General features: G+C 44.7%; 1 protein-coding gene across 1 annotated transcript in view; it reads right to left on the bottom strand.

Moving 5' to 3' along the window:
* Positions 1-5,950, bottom strand: part of EFNB3 (ephrin B3) — an 81,755-nt gene extending 75,805 nt beyond the window's left edge. The window contains exon 1 of the mRNA XM_063930817.1: positions 5,371-5,950. Within this exon, the coding sequence (XP_063786887.1) occupies positions 5,371-5,477 (107 nt within the window). The 5' untranslated portion in view covers positions 5,478-5,950. The remainder of the gene's footprint in view (positions 1-5,370) is intronic.
* Positions 5,951-16,585: the final 10,635 nt, after the last annotated feature.

Here is a 16,585-nt window from a genome sequence, read left to right as displayed (position 1 = left end):
ACTATGGATATTATTGCACACATTACACACTCCATGCAGATACAGTGTATATACTATGGCTATTACTGCACACATTACACACTCCATGCAGATACACTGTATACACTATGGGTATATATCACACATTATACACTCCCGTCAGACCCAGTGTATACACTATGGATATTATGACACACTCCCATGCAGATACAGTGTATACACTATGGATATTATTGCACACATTACACACTCCATGCAGATACAGTGTATATACTATGGATATTATTGCACACATTACACACTCCATGCAGATACAGTGTATACACTATGGATATTATTGCACACATTACACACTCCATGCAGACACAGTGTATATACTATGGATATTATTGCACACATCACACACTCCATGCAGACACAGTGTATACACTATGTATGTTATTACACACTTCCATGCAGATACAGTGTATACACTATGGATATTACTGTACACATTACACACTTCCATGCAGATACAGTGTATACACTATGGATATTACTGTACACATTACACACTCCATGCAGATACAGTGTATACACTATGGATATTATTGCACACATTACACACTCCATGCAGACACAGTGTATATACTATGGATATTATTGCACACATCACACACTCCATGCAGACACAGTGTATACACTATGTATGTTATTACACACTTCCATACAGATACAGTGTATACACTATGGATATTATTGCACACATTACACACTCCATGCAGACACAGTGTATATACTATGGATATTATTACACACATTACACACTCCATGCAGATACAGTGTATACACTATGGATATTATTGCACACATTACACACTCCATGCAGACACAGTGTATATATACTATGGATATTATTGCACACATCACACACTCCATGCAGACACAGTGTATACACTATGTATATTATTAGACACTTCCATGCAGATACAGTGTATACACTATGTATATTATTACACACTTCCATGCAGATACAGTGTATACACTATGTATATTATTACACACTTCCATGCAGACACAGTGTATATACTATGGATATTATTGCACACTCCATGCAGACACAGTGTATACACTATGTATATTATTACACACATCCATGCAGATACAGTGTATACACTATGGATATTATTGCACACATTACACACTCCATGCAGACACAGTGTATATACTATGGATATTATTGCACACTCCATGCAGACACAGTGTATACACTATGTATATTATTACACACATCCATGCAGATACAGTGTATACACTATGGATATTATTACACACATTACACACTCAATGCAGATACAGTGTATATACTATGGATATTATTGCACACATTACACACTCCATGCAGATACAGTGTATATACTATGGATATTATTACACACATTACACACTCCATGCAGATACAGTGTATACACTATGTATATTATTACACACATCCATGCAGATACAGTGTATACACTATGGATATTATTACACACATTACACACTCCATGCAGATACAGTGTATATACTATGGATATTATTGCACACATTACACACTCCATGCAGATACAGTGTATATACTATGGATATTATTACACACATTACACACTCCATGCAGACACAGTGTATACACTATGGATATTATTGCACACATTACACACTCCATGCAGATACAGTGTATATACTATGGATATTATTACACACATTACACACTCCATGCAGACACAGTGTATACACTATGGATATTATTGCACACATCCATGCAGATACAGTGTATACACTATGGATATTATTACACACATTACACACTCCATGCAGATACAGTGTATATACTATGGATATTATTGCACACATTACACACTCCATGCAGATACAGTGTATATACTATGGATATTATTACACACATTACACACTCCATGCAGATACAGTGTATACACTATGTATATTATTACACACATCCATGCAGATACAGTGTATACACTATGGATATTATTACACACATTACACACTCCATGCAGATACAGTGTATATACTATGGATATTATTACACACTCCATGCAGACACAGTGTATACACTATGTATATTATTAGACACTTCCATGCAGATACAGTGTATACACTATGGATATTATTACACACATTACACACTCCATGCAGATACAGTGTATATACTATGGATATTATTGCACACTCCATGCAGATACAGTGTGTACACTATGTATATTATTACACACATCCATGCAGATACAGTGTATACACTATGGATATTATTACACACATTACACACTCCATGCAGATACAGCGTATACACTATGTATATTACTGCACACATTACACACTCCATGCAGATACAGTGTATATACTATGGATATTATTGCACACATTACACACTCCATGCAGATAGTGTATATACTATGGATATTATTACACACATTACACACTCCATGCAGATACAGTGTATACACTATGTATATTATTACACACATCCATGCAGATACAGTGTATACACTATGGATATTATTACACACATTACACACTCCATGCAGATACAGTGTATATACTATGGATATTATTGCACACATTACACACTCCATGCAGATACAGTGTATACACTATGTATATTATTACACACATCCATGCAGATACAGTGTATACACTATGGATATTATTACACACATCCATGCAGATACAGTGTATACACTATGGATATTATTACACACATTACACACTCCATGCAGATACAGTGTATATACTATGGATATTATTGCACACATTACACACTCCATGCAGATACAGTGTATATACTATGGATATTATTACACACATTACACACTCCATGCAGACACAGTGTATACACTATGTATATTATTAGACACTTCCATGCAGATACAGTGTATACACTATGTATATTATTACACACTTCCATGCAGATACAGTGTATACACTATGGATATTATTGCACACATTACACACTCCATGCAGACACAGTGTATATACTATGGATATTATTAGACACTTCCATGCAGATACAGTGTATACACTATGTATATTATTAGACACTTCCATGCAGATACAGTGTATACACTATGTATATTATTACACACTTCCATGCAGACACAGTGTATATACTATGGATATTATTGCACACATTACACACTCCATGCAGATACAGTGTATATACACTATGGATATTATTGCACACATTCCACACTCCATGCAGACACAGTGTATATACTATGGATATTATTGCACACTCCATGCAGACACAGTGTATACACTATGTATATTATTACACACATCCATGCAGATACAGTGTATACACTATGGATATTATTACACACATTACACACTCCATGCAGATACAGTGTATATACTATGGATATTATTGCACACATTACACACTCCATGCAGATACAGTGTATATACTATGGATATTATTGCACACATTACACACTCCATGCAGATACAGTGTATATACTATGGATATTATTACACACATTACACACTCCATGCAGATACAGTGTATACACTATGGCTATTACTGCACACATTACACACTCCATGCAGACACGGTGTATACACTATGGCTATTACTGCACACATTACACACTCCATGCAGACACAGTGTATACACTATGGCTATTACTGCACACATTACACACTTCATGCAAATACAGTGTATACACTATGAATATTATTACACACATTACACACTCCATGCAGACACAGTGTATACACTATGTATATTATTACACACATTACACACTCCATGCAGATACAGTGTATCCACTATGGATATTATTACACACATTACACACTCCATGCAGATACAGTGTATCCACTATGGATATTATTACACACATTACACTCCATGCAGACACAGTGTATACACTATGTATATTATAACACACATTACACACTCCATGCAGATACAGTGTATACACTATGTATGTTATTACACACTTCCATGCAGATACAGTGTATACACTATGGATATTATTGCACACATTACACACTCCATGCAGATACAGTGTATACACTATGGATATTATTGCACACTCCATGCAGACACAGTGTATACACTATGTATGTTATTACACACTTCCATGCAGATACAGTGTATACACTATGGATATTATTGCACACATTACACACTCCATGCAGACACAGTGTATCCACTATGGATATTATTACACACATTACACACTCCATGCAGATACAGTGTATCCACTATGGATATTATTACACACATTACACTCCATGCAGACACAGTGTATACACTATGTATATTATAACACACATTACACACTCCATGCAGATACAGTGTATACACTATGTATGTTATTACACACTTCCATGCAGATACAGTGTATACACTATGGATATTATTGCACACATTACACACTCCATGCAGATACAGTGTATACACTATGGATATTATTGCACACATTACACACTCCATGCAGACACAGTGTATATACACTATGGATATTATTGCACACATAACACACTCCATGCAGACACAGTGTATACACTATGTATGTTATTACACACTTCCATGCAGATACAGTGTATACACTATGGATATTATTGCACACTCCATGCAGACACAGTGTATACACTATGTATATTATTGCACACATTACACACTTCCATGCAGATACAGCGTATACACTATGGATATTATTGCACACATTACACACTCCATGCAGATACAGTGTATACACTATGGATATTATTACACACATTACACACTTCCATGCAGATACAGTGTATATACTATGGATATTATTGCACACATTACACACTCCATGCAGACACAGTGTATACACTATGTATATTATTACACACGTCCATGCAGATACAGTGTATACACTATGGATATTATTGCACACATAACACACTCCATGCAGACACAGTGTATATACTATGGATATTATTGCACACATTACACACTCCATGCAGACACAGTGTATACACTATGTATATTATTACACACTTCCATGCAGATACAGTGTATACACTATGGATATTATTGCACACATAACACACTCCATGCAGACACAGTGTATATACTATGGATATTATTGCACACATTACACACTCCATGCAGACACAGTGTATACACTATGTATATTATTACACACTTCCATGCAGATACAGTGTATACACTATGGATATTATTGCACACTTTACACACTCCATGCAGATACAGTGTAAACACTATGGGTATATAGCACGCTGATACAGTATATGCATTATATATATATATATATATATATATATATATATATATATATATTACATATACACAGTGCACAGGGCGCACATCCCCCGGGCAGGCTGCAGGGTGTCGGGGTGTCGGGCACTGACCTCCTGTTGGAGCTGTTCCAGTAGATGGGGTCCAGGCTGAGGGCTGACACCAGGCAGACGTGCACCATCCTCAGGCACAGGGCTGGGAGCAGCTCCCGCAGGAACATGGTCTCTTTGTCTGCAGGAAACGCCGGGACTGGGGGCAGAGGCAGAGGTCTGGCTGCAGGAACGGAGGAGGGGTCCCGGGGTCTCCCGGCCTCAGAGGATGGGGATGAAGTTCAGCAGGGAAAGTTTGGCCATATTAGCAGGAGGCAGGCTGAGAGCAGCGAGCGGGGGTCTGTCGCCCGGTATGAGGGGATCTGGGTCATTTTGAGCAGGGCTGGTGGGGGAGGGGAGCCGGCATGGAGGATGAGGATGGGGGTTTTGTCTCCTGGTCCCTGTGTCCCCCTCTGAGTGAGAGAGGAGCCTGCAGTGGGGTCTGCTCTGCTGTGAGGCAGGCTGCAAAATAAATCCCCCTTCCCCAGAAGAAAGGGTAGGTGGCGGGAGGGGGAGGAGGGAGCTGGGTGGGGGGATGTCAGTCTCAGAACAACAGCGATTCCAGGGAAGATGTGGGGCTGTGAGCATGGACACATCCACCTCTGTGCACACAGACCCTTCCCCTATAGGGACACACAGACCCCCCTTCCACTATAGGGACACACATCCACCTCTGGCCACACAGACCCTTCCCCTATAGGGACACACAGACCCCCCCCCCCCCCCCCCCTTCCACTATAGGGACACACAGACCACCTTCCCTGCACCCTATAGAGACACACATCCACCTCTGGGCATACAGACATACCCTGCACCCTATAGGGGCACACAGATACCCCCTGCACCCTATAGGGGCACACAGACACCCCCTGCACCCTATAGGAACACACATCCACCTCTGGGCACACAGACACCCCCTGCACCCTATAGGGACACACAGACACCCCCTGCACCCTATAGGGGCACACAGACACTCCCTCCTCCATATAGGGGCACACAGACACCCCCTGCACCCTATAGGGGCACACAGACACGCCCTGCACCCTATAGGGGAACACAGACACCCCCTGCTCCCTATAGGGACACACAGACACCCCCTGCACCTATAGGAACACACATCCACCCCTGGCCACACAGACACACCTGCACCCTATAGGAACACACATCCACCTCTGGCCACACAGACACACCTGCACCCTATAGGAACACACATCCACCCCTGGCCACACAGACACACCTGCACCCCATAGGGACACACATCCACCTCTGGCTACACAGACACACCTGCACCCTATAGGGACACACAGACCCCCCCCCCCTACACACACACACACACACACACACACACACACACACACACACACACACACACACACACACACACTATGGGGACACACATCCATCTCTGACACATAGACACTCTCCTGCTGAGACTTGTAGTTCTATAACCTTTATGTTCTAAGAGAAGCACAGATTGCCTAAGCTTGCATTAGATTGTTAGCTCTTATGTTCCAGAAGGAGATGCACACATTGCCTAAGTCTGCCTTTGACTGGTAATTTATATATTGTTAGCTCCGATATTCAAGAAGGAGATGCACAAGTTGCCTAAACCTGCCTTAGATTGTCAGCTCCTGCGCTTTAGAATAAAAGGGTCAGAATAAAAGGGTTAGCTCCTATGCTATAGAAAGAAAGGGTCAGGTCCTAAACCTTCCTTAGATTGTCAGCTCCTATGCCCTAGAAAGAAAGGATCAGGTCCTAAACCTTCCTTAGATTGTCAGCTCCTATGCTCTAGAAAGAAAGGGTCAGGTCGTAAAGCTTCCTTAGATTGTCAGCTCCTATGCTCTAGAAAGAAAGGGTCAGGTCGTAAACCTTCCTTAGATTGTTAGCTCCTATGCTCTAGAATATGATTTAAAGATTGCTTAAGCTTTCATTAGATTGTCAGCTCCTATGGTTCTAGAAGGAGAGGGTCAGATTGGCAGTTCCTATCATCGGCAGTATCTAGAGCCACTGTCGCCCCTGGTGAAGTGCAAGACTTGACTGAAACTCATGACGTTGAACACGCCGCACGTATGGTCCACAACAACATGGATGCTCCATGACGGGGGCCAGAGCAAAAGTAAAGGCTGGGGAAATGTGTAGAGTGCATTTCCCTGCACACAGGCCACCCAGACCAGGGGCAGGCTGGTAATGTACAGTATAGCGTGAGGGGGAAGCCCCTCCCCCCCTTAACGCAATGTTTCCACAACACATATTACTGCAACACATTATATTACCGCAACGCACTGTTTCCACAAGACATTATATTACCGAAACGCACTGTTTCCACGACGCACTATATTACCGCAACGCACTGTTTCCACAAGACATTATATTACCGAAACGCACTGTTTCCACGACGCACTATATTACCGCAACGCACTGTTTCCACAAGACATTATATTACCGAAACGCACTGTTTCCACGACGCACTATATTACCGCAACGCACTGTTTCCACAACACACTATATTACCGCAACACACTATATTACCGCAACGCACTGTTTCCACAACACACTATATTACTGCAACGCACTGTTTCCACAACACACTATATTACCCCAACACACTGTTCCCACAACACACTATATTATCGCAACGCACTGTTTCCACAACACACTATATTACCCCAACGCACTGTTTCCACAACACACTATATTACTGCAACGCACTGTTTCCACAACACACTATATTACCGCAACGCACTGTTTTCACAACACACTATATTACTGCAACGCACTGTTTCCACAACACACTATATTACTTCAACGCACTGTTCCCACAACACACTATATTATCGCAACGCACTATTTCCACAACACACTATATTACCGCAAAGCACTACAGTACCACAACACATATTGCCACAATGCACTTTAAATGCATGGCCATGGTTTGCCCATTGTCGAGGTGAAGCTGGACCATTTACCGATGGGATATATGAAAAAACATTTGCCGAAGAGGGAGAGTGCTAACTCACCTCTCTGGCGAATCACACTGCCCCCCTGCGGCTGCTTTCACCAGCGCTTGCAGGGAGCCTACACATGCTCCGGTCAAAACTTCCCACCCACATCCACTGCAAATTGGGGGGGGACGACGTTTTTTGTATATCACAATCCCTGGCTGTTGCAATGGTTAGTGCCACGATCCATAACTTGCCACATGCTGAGGTGCTGAAAGGAGGGGAGCGGGGATATTAATTACCCAGCCCTGGGCCTGATGGAGGGGCCCGATGCTACCACTCGTGCTGCCCCCCCACCCCACATTTGCCAGCGCCTTCTGTCTATGTGTCCCCAGTCTGGTATCCGTTGAGTGTAGGGAGGGGGGCATGTCTGTGTGGTGGTGTGTGTGTGGCGGGGGTAGTGATTGCACTGATCGCACCTGCCTCCCTTGGTCCAGAACAGCTTGGGTGCAGCCATCTTAACTCTCATCATGTGATTGCTTCTGCTCACGAATTATTCCACATGATCACTGCAGCCTATCCACTCCCATGTCAACCTATTTAAACCCTTCTTATTCACCAATACATTGCCAGAGCAGTAAGTCACATTATTGACTACCTGGTTCCTGTTCATATGGGCACCACAGCGTTTTTAGGTTTGGGGTGTAAAATATTTATTTTGGGTGCCCCTAAATTGCTAATCTCTGCCTATCTCTGACAGATATATATATATATATATATATATATATATATATATATATCCCAAATGGGACTGGCACTCTCCTGGCTGGCGTTCTGGTACCCCGGTGCCCTCTGTAGTAATAGTAATGCAGATATCCAAAAAAGAACAGCGGCACTCGAGGATTTAGGTGAAGTAATCAATTTGTATTCAAGAAGATGATTACATAAAAGCCAACGTTTCGGGGCTTACATGCCCCTTTGTCAAGGTGTGTAACTGTGAAAGGTGATGAAGCTTACCTTATATCCCCGTGAGGTCCGAGTGCAGTGCGCGCGTGAAGGTGACGCCGCCCGACTTCCGGTCGCGGCTCTGTGACGTGTAACGAGGTGCGCCTGTAGCCAAGGTAACCGGAACGCTAAAGACATCCGCCGCAAATGGGCAGTGACCGGATAGAAGTGCGCGTATCCATGGCAACAGGAGCCCTACAGTGCTGAGAGCTGTGAGAGGTGTATCCGTGAACCGCCTGCTAGAAAAAATAAATGAAATGAAATAAGTGAAAAAAGTGCATTGTGCTCGCTGCCTGGGTACATGGGAACCATCACTATACCCTGGGGCACGGTGCGATCCGGGAGCCAGGGGATAAGTGGATATGTCACAACCTGGTGGGGGCCTGACCTCGGTGGTGTGTCAAAAAACATTGTCTGGCAAATGAATAAGCCATAAAGGTGTAGATTTGAAGTCACTACTTTAATGAGTCTGGCTCACAATGCCAATAAAACTCTGATTGTAAAGTATGGCTAGTCCTAACATATAGTTGGCGGCAAAGTCAGTATGCGACGGGGGCTGTACAAAGGGGACAGACTTCCACCAGGTCTTGACCGCCACAGGCTCGTGAAAAAAAGTGCGGATGAAAACTTTGGGCTGTGTGTGGATGGAAAAATGACAATATCAAGTTGTACAGTACTGGAACACATTATGGGGCTGCTATGCCCTGGACTATGCGATGATGGCTATAGAAAAATGTTCCATGAGAACTTCTCATTAAGTCCTCCCGGGCTGATGGTGCCCAATTCGAAGATCCATTTGGACTCTATGTGGAGTAGTCTCCGGTCCCTGTCTCCTCCTCCGATGTTACGAGGTACGTGGTCAATAATCTGTTGTTTCCAGCAGATCCTTCTCTGATACAGAACTGAGAGTTCTGGAGAAGGGCCTCTCCTTCGTACCCACCAACCCATTCAACAAATTCCAGTGGCAAATCGACCTACACCGCTTCTCAAGGAAGCTGAGATTGCAGGAATACTTTCAGGACTCCAATCTCCAAGATCCCCCAGAAGTTTCCTTCTGTGAGAAATTCTACCAGACCCGACATAAATCAATGTTCGATCCCCCGTCATCCAACTCATCTATACAAACATTCACCAGATTACTGGATGATTCAGTCGCCAAGTATACAGCAGCGACACCCACTACACACCGGAATCTGTCCAGGGCGGAGCAAGTGGCCCTCAAGCAACTAGGAGCATACCGGGATGTAATTTTCCGACCAGCAGATAAGGGAGGGGGTTTAGTCATCCTTAACCTCTCCGACTACATCAAAGAAATTGAGGGACAACTGGCCGACCCGGAGACTTATGAAGCACTGACACATGACCCCACGGCCGAATATCAACATGAATTGGAGCTATTATTGGACCGGGCAAAGTCTGAGAAGTTACTCACAGCCAAGCTGTGTGAAGCCCTCAAGCAGGCTAATCCACGAGTACCCCTTTTCTTCGTGGTCCCCAAAATGCACAAGAACGCCACAGCCCCGCCGGGCAGGCCAATCATAGCCGCAAGAGAGTCCATCTGTCAGCCCATCTCAACATTTCTAGACGGCATTTTGCAACCGTTGATCACCAAACATCACAATTACATTAAGGATACCACCAGTTTCCTGGAGCGGATCAACAACGTAGGACTGGTACCCGAGGGGACTTTAATGTGTGTGATTGATGTAAAGAGCCTTTACACGAGCATACCCCACCGTGAAGGCCTGCAAGTTATGCATGATTTTCTCATCAAAGAAAAGATGGACACTCTCGACACAGGGCTTTTTATGCAACTCCTCACCTTTACCTTAAAGAGGAACTATTTTTTGTTCAATGGTGCTTTTTTCCAGCAGCGAACAGGTTGTGCGATGGGGAGCAACGTCTCCCCATCATTTGCGAATATATATATGTTCCAGGAGGAACACGATACATTCTTTGAGAATGAAGATATAGCGCAAAACATCTTGCTATTCGTCAGATACATTGACGACTTGTTCTTACTCTGGACGGGTGATAAAACACGGTTTGAACGACTGATAGAGGAGGCAAATAACAGACCCTCCACGATCAAATACACCTACAATATCAGTAATGAATCAGTGAACTACCTGGACGTCAAGATCACAATCAAGGAAGGAACCTTAATTACCAGTTTGTTCACAAAGCCCACCGACAAAAATGTTCTCCTTAAGGCAAACAGTCATCATCCCAGACCCCTGAAAGAGGGGCTCCCGAGGTCTCAGATGATCAGGGTCTCCAGGATCATTAGTGACCGCTCTACCCTTGATCAGGAGTTAGACACCTTAATTGATAAATTTACACAAAGGGGTTACGACCATCAAAAACTCCTAACACAGAAGAAAGAAATCATGGAGACTCCTAGAGCAACACTACTGAAACCCACGACACGCAGGAACCAAACGGTAATACCATTCGTGAACCAGTTTAATACAGCAAGCCCGGTCATACAGAGAGCCACCAGAGCCTTATGGCCCATAGTAGCCTCGGACACAAAGCTCCCCACGTTCAGGAAGAAGCGGCCCATGTTATGCTTCACTAGGGGTAAAAGTATTAGGGACATCATAGTGCACTCCGACATCACGGGGTTTCAAAGTGCGATACAACGACCTGCCACGTTCCTTTCGAAGGCCCCAGGATGCTACAAGTGTCCCAAGTGCACCACTTGTAATAATATGACTACAGGATCCTCCTTCAAGCACCCACACAAAGATAAAGTGTATCAGATCAGGCATGTAGTCACGTGCACCACTACACATATAGTGTACATACTCACCTGCCCGTGCCATCTAGTATACGTGGGCAAATCCATCAGAACACTCAGAGAGAGGATGGCCCTTCACAGGTCAGCGATCAAGCAGGCCTTATTAGGCAAACCATCGGATCAACCTGTGGCAAGGCATTTCGCCCTGATGGGTCACTCTCTGAATGACTTGAAACAACAGATTATTGACCACGTACCTCGTAACATCGGAGGAGGAGACAGGGACCGGAGACTACTCCACATAGAGTCCAAATGGATCTTCGAATTGGGCACCATCAGCCCGGGAGGACTTAATGAGAAGTTCTCATGGAACATTTTTCTATAGCCATCATCGCATAGTCCAGGGCATAGCAGCCCCATAATGTGTTCCAGTACTGTACAACTTGATATTGTCATTTTTCCATCCACACACAGCCCAAAGTTTTCATCCGCACTTTTTTTCACGAGCCTGTGGCGGTCAAGACCTGGTGGAAGTCTGTCCCCTTTGTACAGCCCCCGTCGCATACTGACTTTGCCGCCAACTATATGTTAGGACTAGCCATACTTTACAATCAGAGTTTTATTGGCATTGTGAGCCAGACTCATTAAAGTAGTGACTTCAAATCTACACCTTTATGGCTTATTCATTTGCCAGACAATGTTTTTTGACACACCACCGAGGTCAGGCCCCCACCAGGTTGTGACATATCCACTTATCCCCTGGCTCCCGGATCGCACCGTGCCCCAGGGTATAGTGATGGTTCCCATGTACCCAGGCAGCGAGCACAATGCACTTTTTTCACTTATTTCATTTCATTTATTTTTTCTAGCAGGCGGTTCACGGATACACCTCTCACAGCTCTCAGCACTGTAGGGCTCCTGTTGCCATGGATACGCGCACTTCTATCCGGTCACTGCCCATTTGCGGCGGATGTCTTTAGCGTTCCGGTTACCTTGGCTACAGGCGCACCTCGTTACACGTCACAGAGCCGCGACCGGAAGTCGGGCGGCGTCACCTTCACGCGCGCACTGCACTCGGACCTCACGGGGATATAAGGTAAGCTTCATCACCTTTCACAGTTACACACCTTGACAAAGGGGCATGTAAGCCCCGAAACGTTGGCTTTTATGTAATCATCTTCTTGAATACAAATTGATTACTTCACCTAAATCCTCGAGTGCCGCTGTTCTTTTTTGGATATCTATATATATATATATATATGTATCTTTATTCATATATATCTACTATCTGGGGGGTGCTGTGATTGGGGGAGTGAAAGTATAAAGGTGGGGCTGAGGGGAGGAACATATGAAGTGGGAGGTGAGAAGGGCCACAGGGCTGGTCCCAGAGGAGGACAGGCCAGACCACAGTAAATAGCCACACTGTAGGGGCTGAAGCTGGGTGCAGGTGGGGAGGAGGGTCCTGGAGGCGGGCAGAGAAGGGCTGTGGGGAGGAAGGAGGTGGTACAGCCAGATAGGGGTTTATCTCCATCCTGACACTGCCCATGGCAACCCTAGATGGCGGCCACACTGCGCCCTGCAACCCAATACATTCCAAATATTGTGGAGTTCCAAAATATAACAATGGAGATATTGTTCCAGTGACTGATACCCCTTTCACACTGCACAAATAACCCGGTATCGACCTGGCATATTGCCGGGTCGACACGGGTCAGTGTGCGGTGTGAAAGCGCCATGTCGGATTTGCCGGGTCGCTTGCCCCGGAAATTCAACCCGGGTTATAAACAGTGTTATTCCCGGGTTGAAAAACGGGTCAGTGGCTCTGTAAACGGATTCCCGGGTCAAGACGACGCGGGACCCGTTTACAAGATAGGGAGAGGCGGCGCTGAGATGAGCTCATCTCCCAGCGCCGCCTCCACCTCCGCCCCCACTGCTGGCTCCACCCCCCGCCGCTATGGCAACCGACGCGGCAATATGCCGGTGTCTGGAAGCCAGCAGCAAGAGGTAGGAGAGTCTCCAATTCTAATTCCCGGGTGGGATCCGGCATTGGAGATATGATTCATTCTGTTTGTCCACTAGATTGGATGTCCAGGAGATAGGCTAAGGTTGATGCCCAAAGAAGAAGAGAAAGACTTCCCAAACTGAACAATACATTGAGAGCCTCTATCGAACACAATACCAAGGATTAGACCATGTAATTTGAAGATGTGCTGAATCAACAATGAAGCAAGATCTTTAGCACTGGGTAACTGAGCAAGAGGAATGAAATGAGCTAACTTGCTGCAGCAATATACCATAACCCAGATGGTATTACATTCAGCAGCAACTGGTAGATTGACAATGAAGTCCACTGAGATATGGGACCAAGGCTTCTTTGGTATGGCCAAGGGCAGTAGTTGTCTGGACATGGCCATTCTGGGTGTTTTATTCTTGAGACAAACTTCACATGCTTGAACGTATTCTTTGACATCCTGAATGAGCGTAGGCCACCAGACTGAACGAGAACGTAATTCTAAAGTCCTGGAGATTCCTGGATGACCAGAGGCTAACTAGAATGAAACTCTATCAGCACAGAGCCCCTAAAATGTTCAGGAACAAACAAAAAGCTGCAAGGGATTTCTGGAGAAGCCTGCATGGCTTGGAGCTTTGTCAAGAGATCTTGTGCCAACCCAGCATGGATAGAGACTGCCGGGATGATAGATAGCTTGGTAGTTATCTCGTGCTTATGAAGGAAGCTACGTGACAAGGCATCTGCCTTGACATTTCTGAAAACAGGTCTGTAGGTAATGATAAAATTGAATTGGGTGAAAAAATAGTGCCCAACGTGCTTGCCTGCAGTTGAGCCTTTAGGCAGATTCAGTGTAGAGTAAGTTTTTATGGTCCGTGATGACGGTGATAGTATGCATGGTTCCCTCTTGCCAATGTCTCCAGTCTTCAAAGGCCCATTTAAAAGCAAGTAGTTCTTGATTCCCGACATCATAGTTGGACTCCGTGGAAGAGAATTTCCGAGACAAGAAGGCACATGGGTGCAACTTGTTGTCAAGAGGATCCTTTTGCGAGAGAATGGCTCTAACCTCTACTTTAGAGACGTCTACTTCATCAGTGAAGAACAGATTAGGATTTGGATGGCGAAGGACTGGAGCAGAGACAAAAGCTGGTTTTAAAGCACTAAATACTTGTAAGGCTTGTGGGGACCAATGGCATCTGCTCCGTTCTTCGCTAAGGTAGTAATTGGAACTACCAAAACACAGAAAGAGCAAATTAAATGCCTATAATAATTAGCAAAGCCCAAGAATCTTTGAATGGCTTCCAAATTGGTGGGCTGAACCCAACCGAGAATAGCTTGAAGTTTGCTAGGATCCATGGAGAAGCCCTTCGGAATCATGACATATCCCAAGAAGGAGACTTCCTCAACATCAAATTCACACTTCTCAAGTTTGGCAAATTAATGGTGCTCATTGAGTTTCTGCAAGACCTGCTTGAAATAAATGCGATAAATCTCCATGGACTGGGGATATATTATTGTACAGTATAATCTAAATAGACAACCACAAATTTTCCAAGGAACTCTCGTAGAACAACGTTAATCAGGTCCTAAAAAACGGCGGGCACCTTAGAGGGACTGACGGCCATAACCAAATATTCATAATGTCTGGACTTGGTGTTAAATACCATCTTCCATTCATCCCCCTCTTTGATGTGGATTAGATTGTAAGCACCTCACAAATCAATTTAGGAAAAGATGGTTGCCTCTCTGAGATGATCAGATAGTACTAATATGAGTAATGGATAGATGTTTTTAACCGTGATTTCTCTAACGTCCTAGTGGATGCTGGGAACTCCGTAAGGACCATGGGGAATAGCGGGCTCTGAAGGAGGCTGGGCACTCTAGAAAGATTTATGACTACCTGGTGTGCACTGGCTCCTCCCACTATGACCCTCCTCCAAGCCTCAGTTAGATTTCGTGCCCGGCCGAGGTTGGATGCACACTAGGGGCTCTCCTGAGCCCTTAGAAAGAAAGTATAGTTTAGGTTTTTTATTTTCAGTGAGACCTGCTGGCAACAGGCTCACTGTAGCGAGGGACTAAGGGGAGAAGAAGCGAACTCGCCTGCTTGCAGGCGGATTGGGCTTCTTAGGCTACTGGACACCATTAGCTCCAGAGGGATCGACCGCAGGCCCAGTCCTTGGTGTTCGGTCCCGGAGCCGCGCCGCCGTCCCCCTTACAGAGCCAGACGCAAGAAGAGGTCCGGAAAATCGGCGGCAGAAGACATCAGTCTTCACCAAGGTAGCGCACAGCACTGCAGCTGTGCGCCATTGCTCCTCATGCACACTTCACACTCCGGTCACTGAGGGTGCAGGGCGCTTGGGGGGGGCGCCCTGAGCAGCAATAAAAACACCTTGGCTGGCAAAAATACCACAATATATAGCCCCAGAGGCTATATATGTGGTAAATACCCCTGCCAGAATCCAGAAAAAAGCGGGAGAATAGGCCGCGGAAAAGGGGCGGAGCTATCTCCCTCAGACACACTGGCGCCATTTCTCCTTCACAGAT

This window comes from Pseudophryne corroboree, chromosome 6 (genome assembly GCF_028390025.1).
Source record: "Pseudophryne corroboree isolate aPseCor3 chromosome 6, aPseCor3.hap2, whole genome shotgun sequence".
NCBI classification, from domain to species: Eukaryota; Metazoa; Chordata; class Amphibia; order Anura; family Myobatrachidae; genus Pseudophryne; species Pseudophryne corroboree.
Note: the sequence above shows the minus strand (reverse complement) of the source record. Positions and strands in the feature narration are given on the sequence as shown.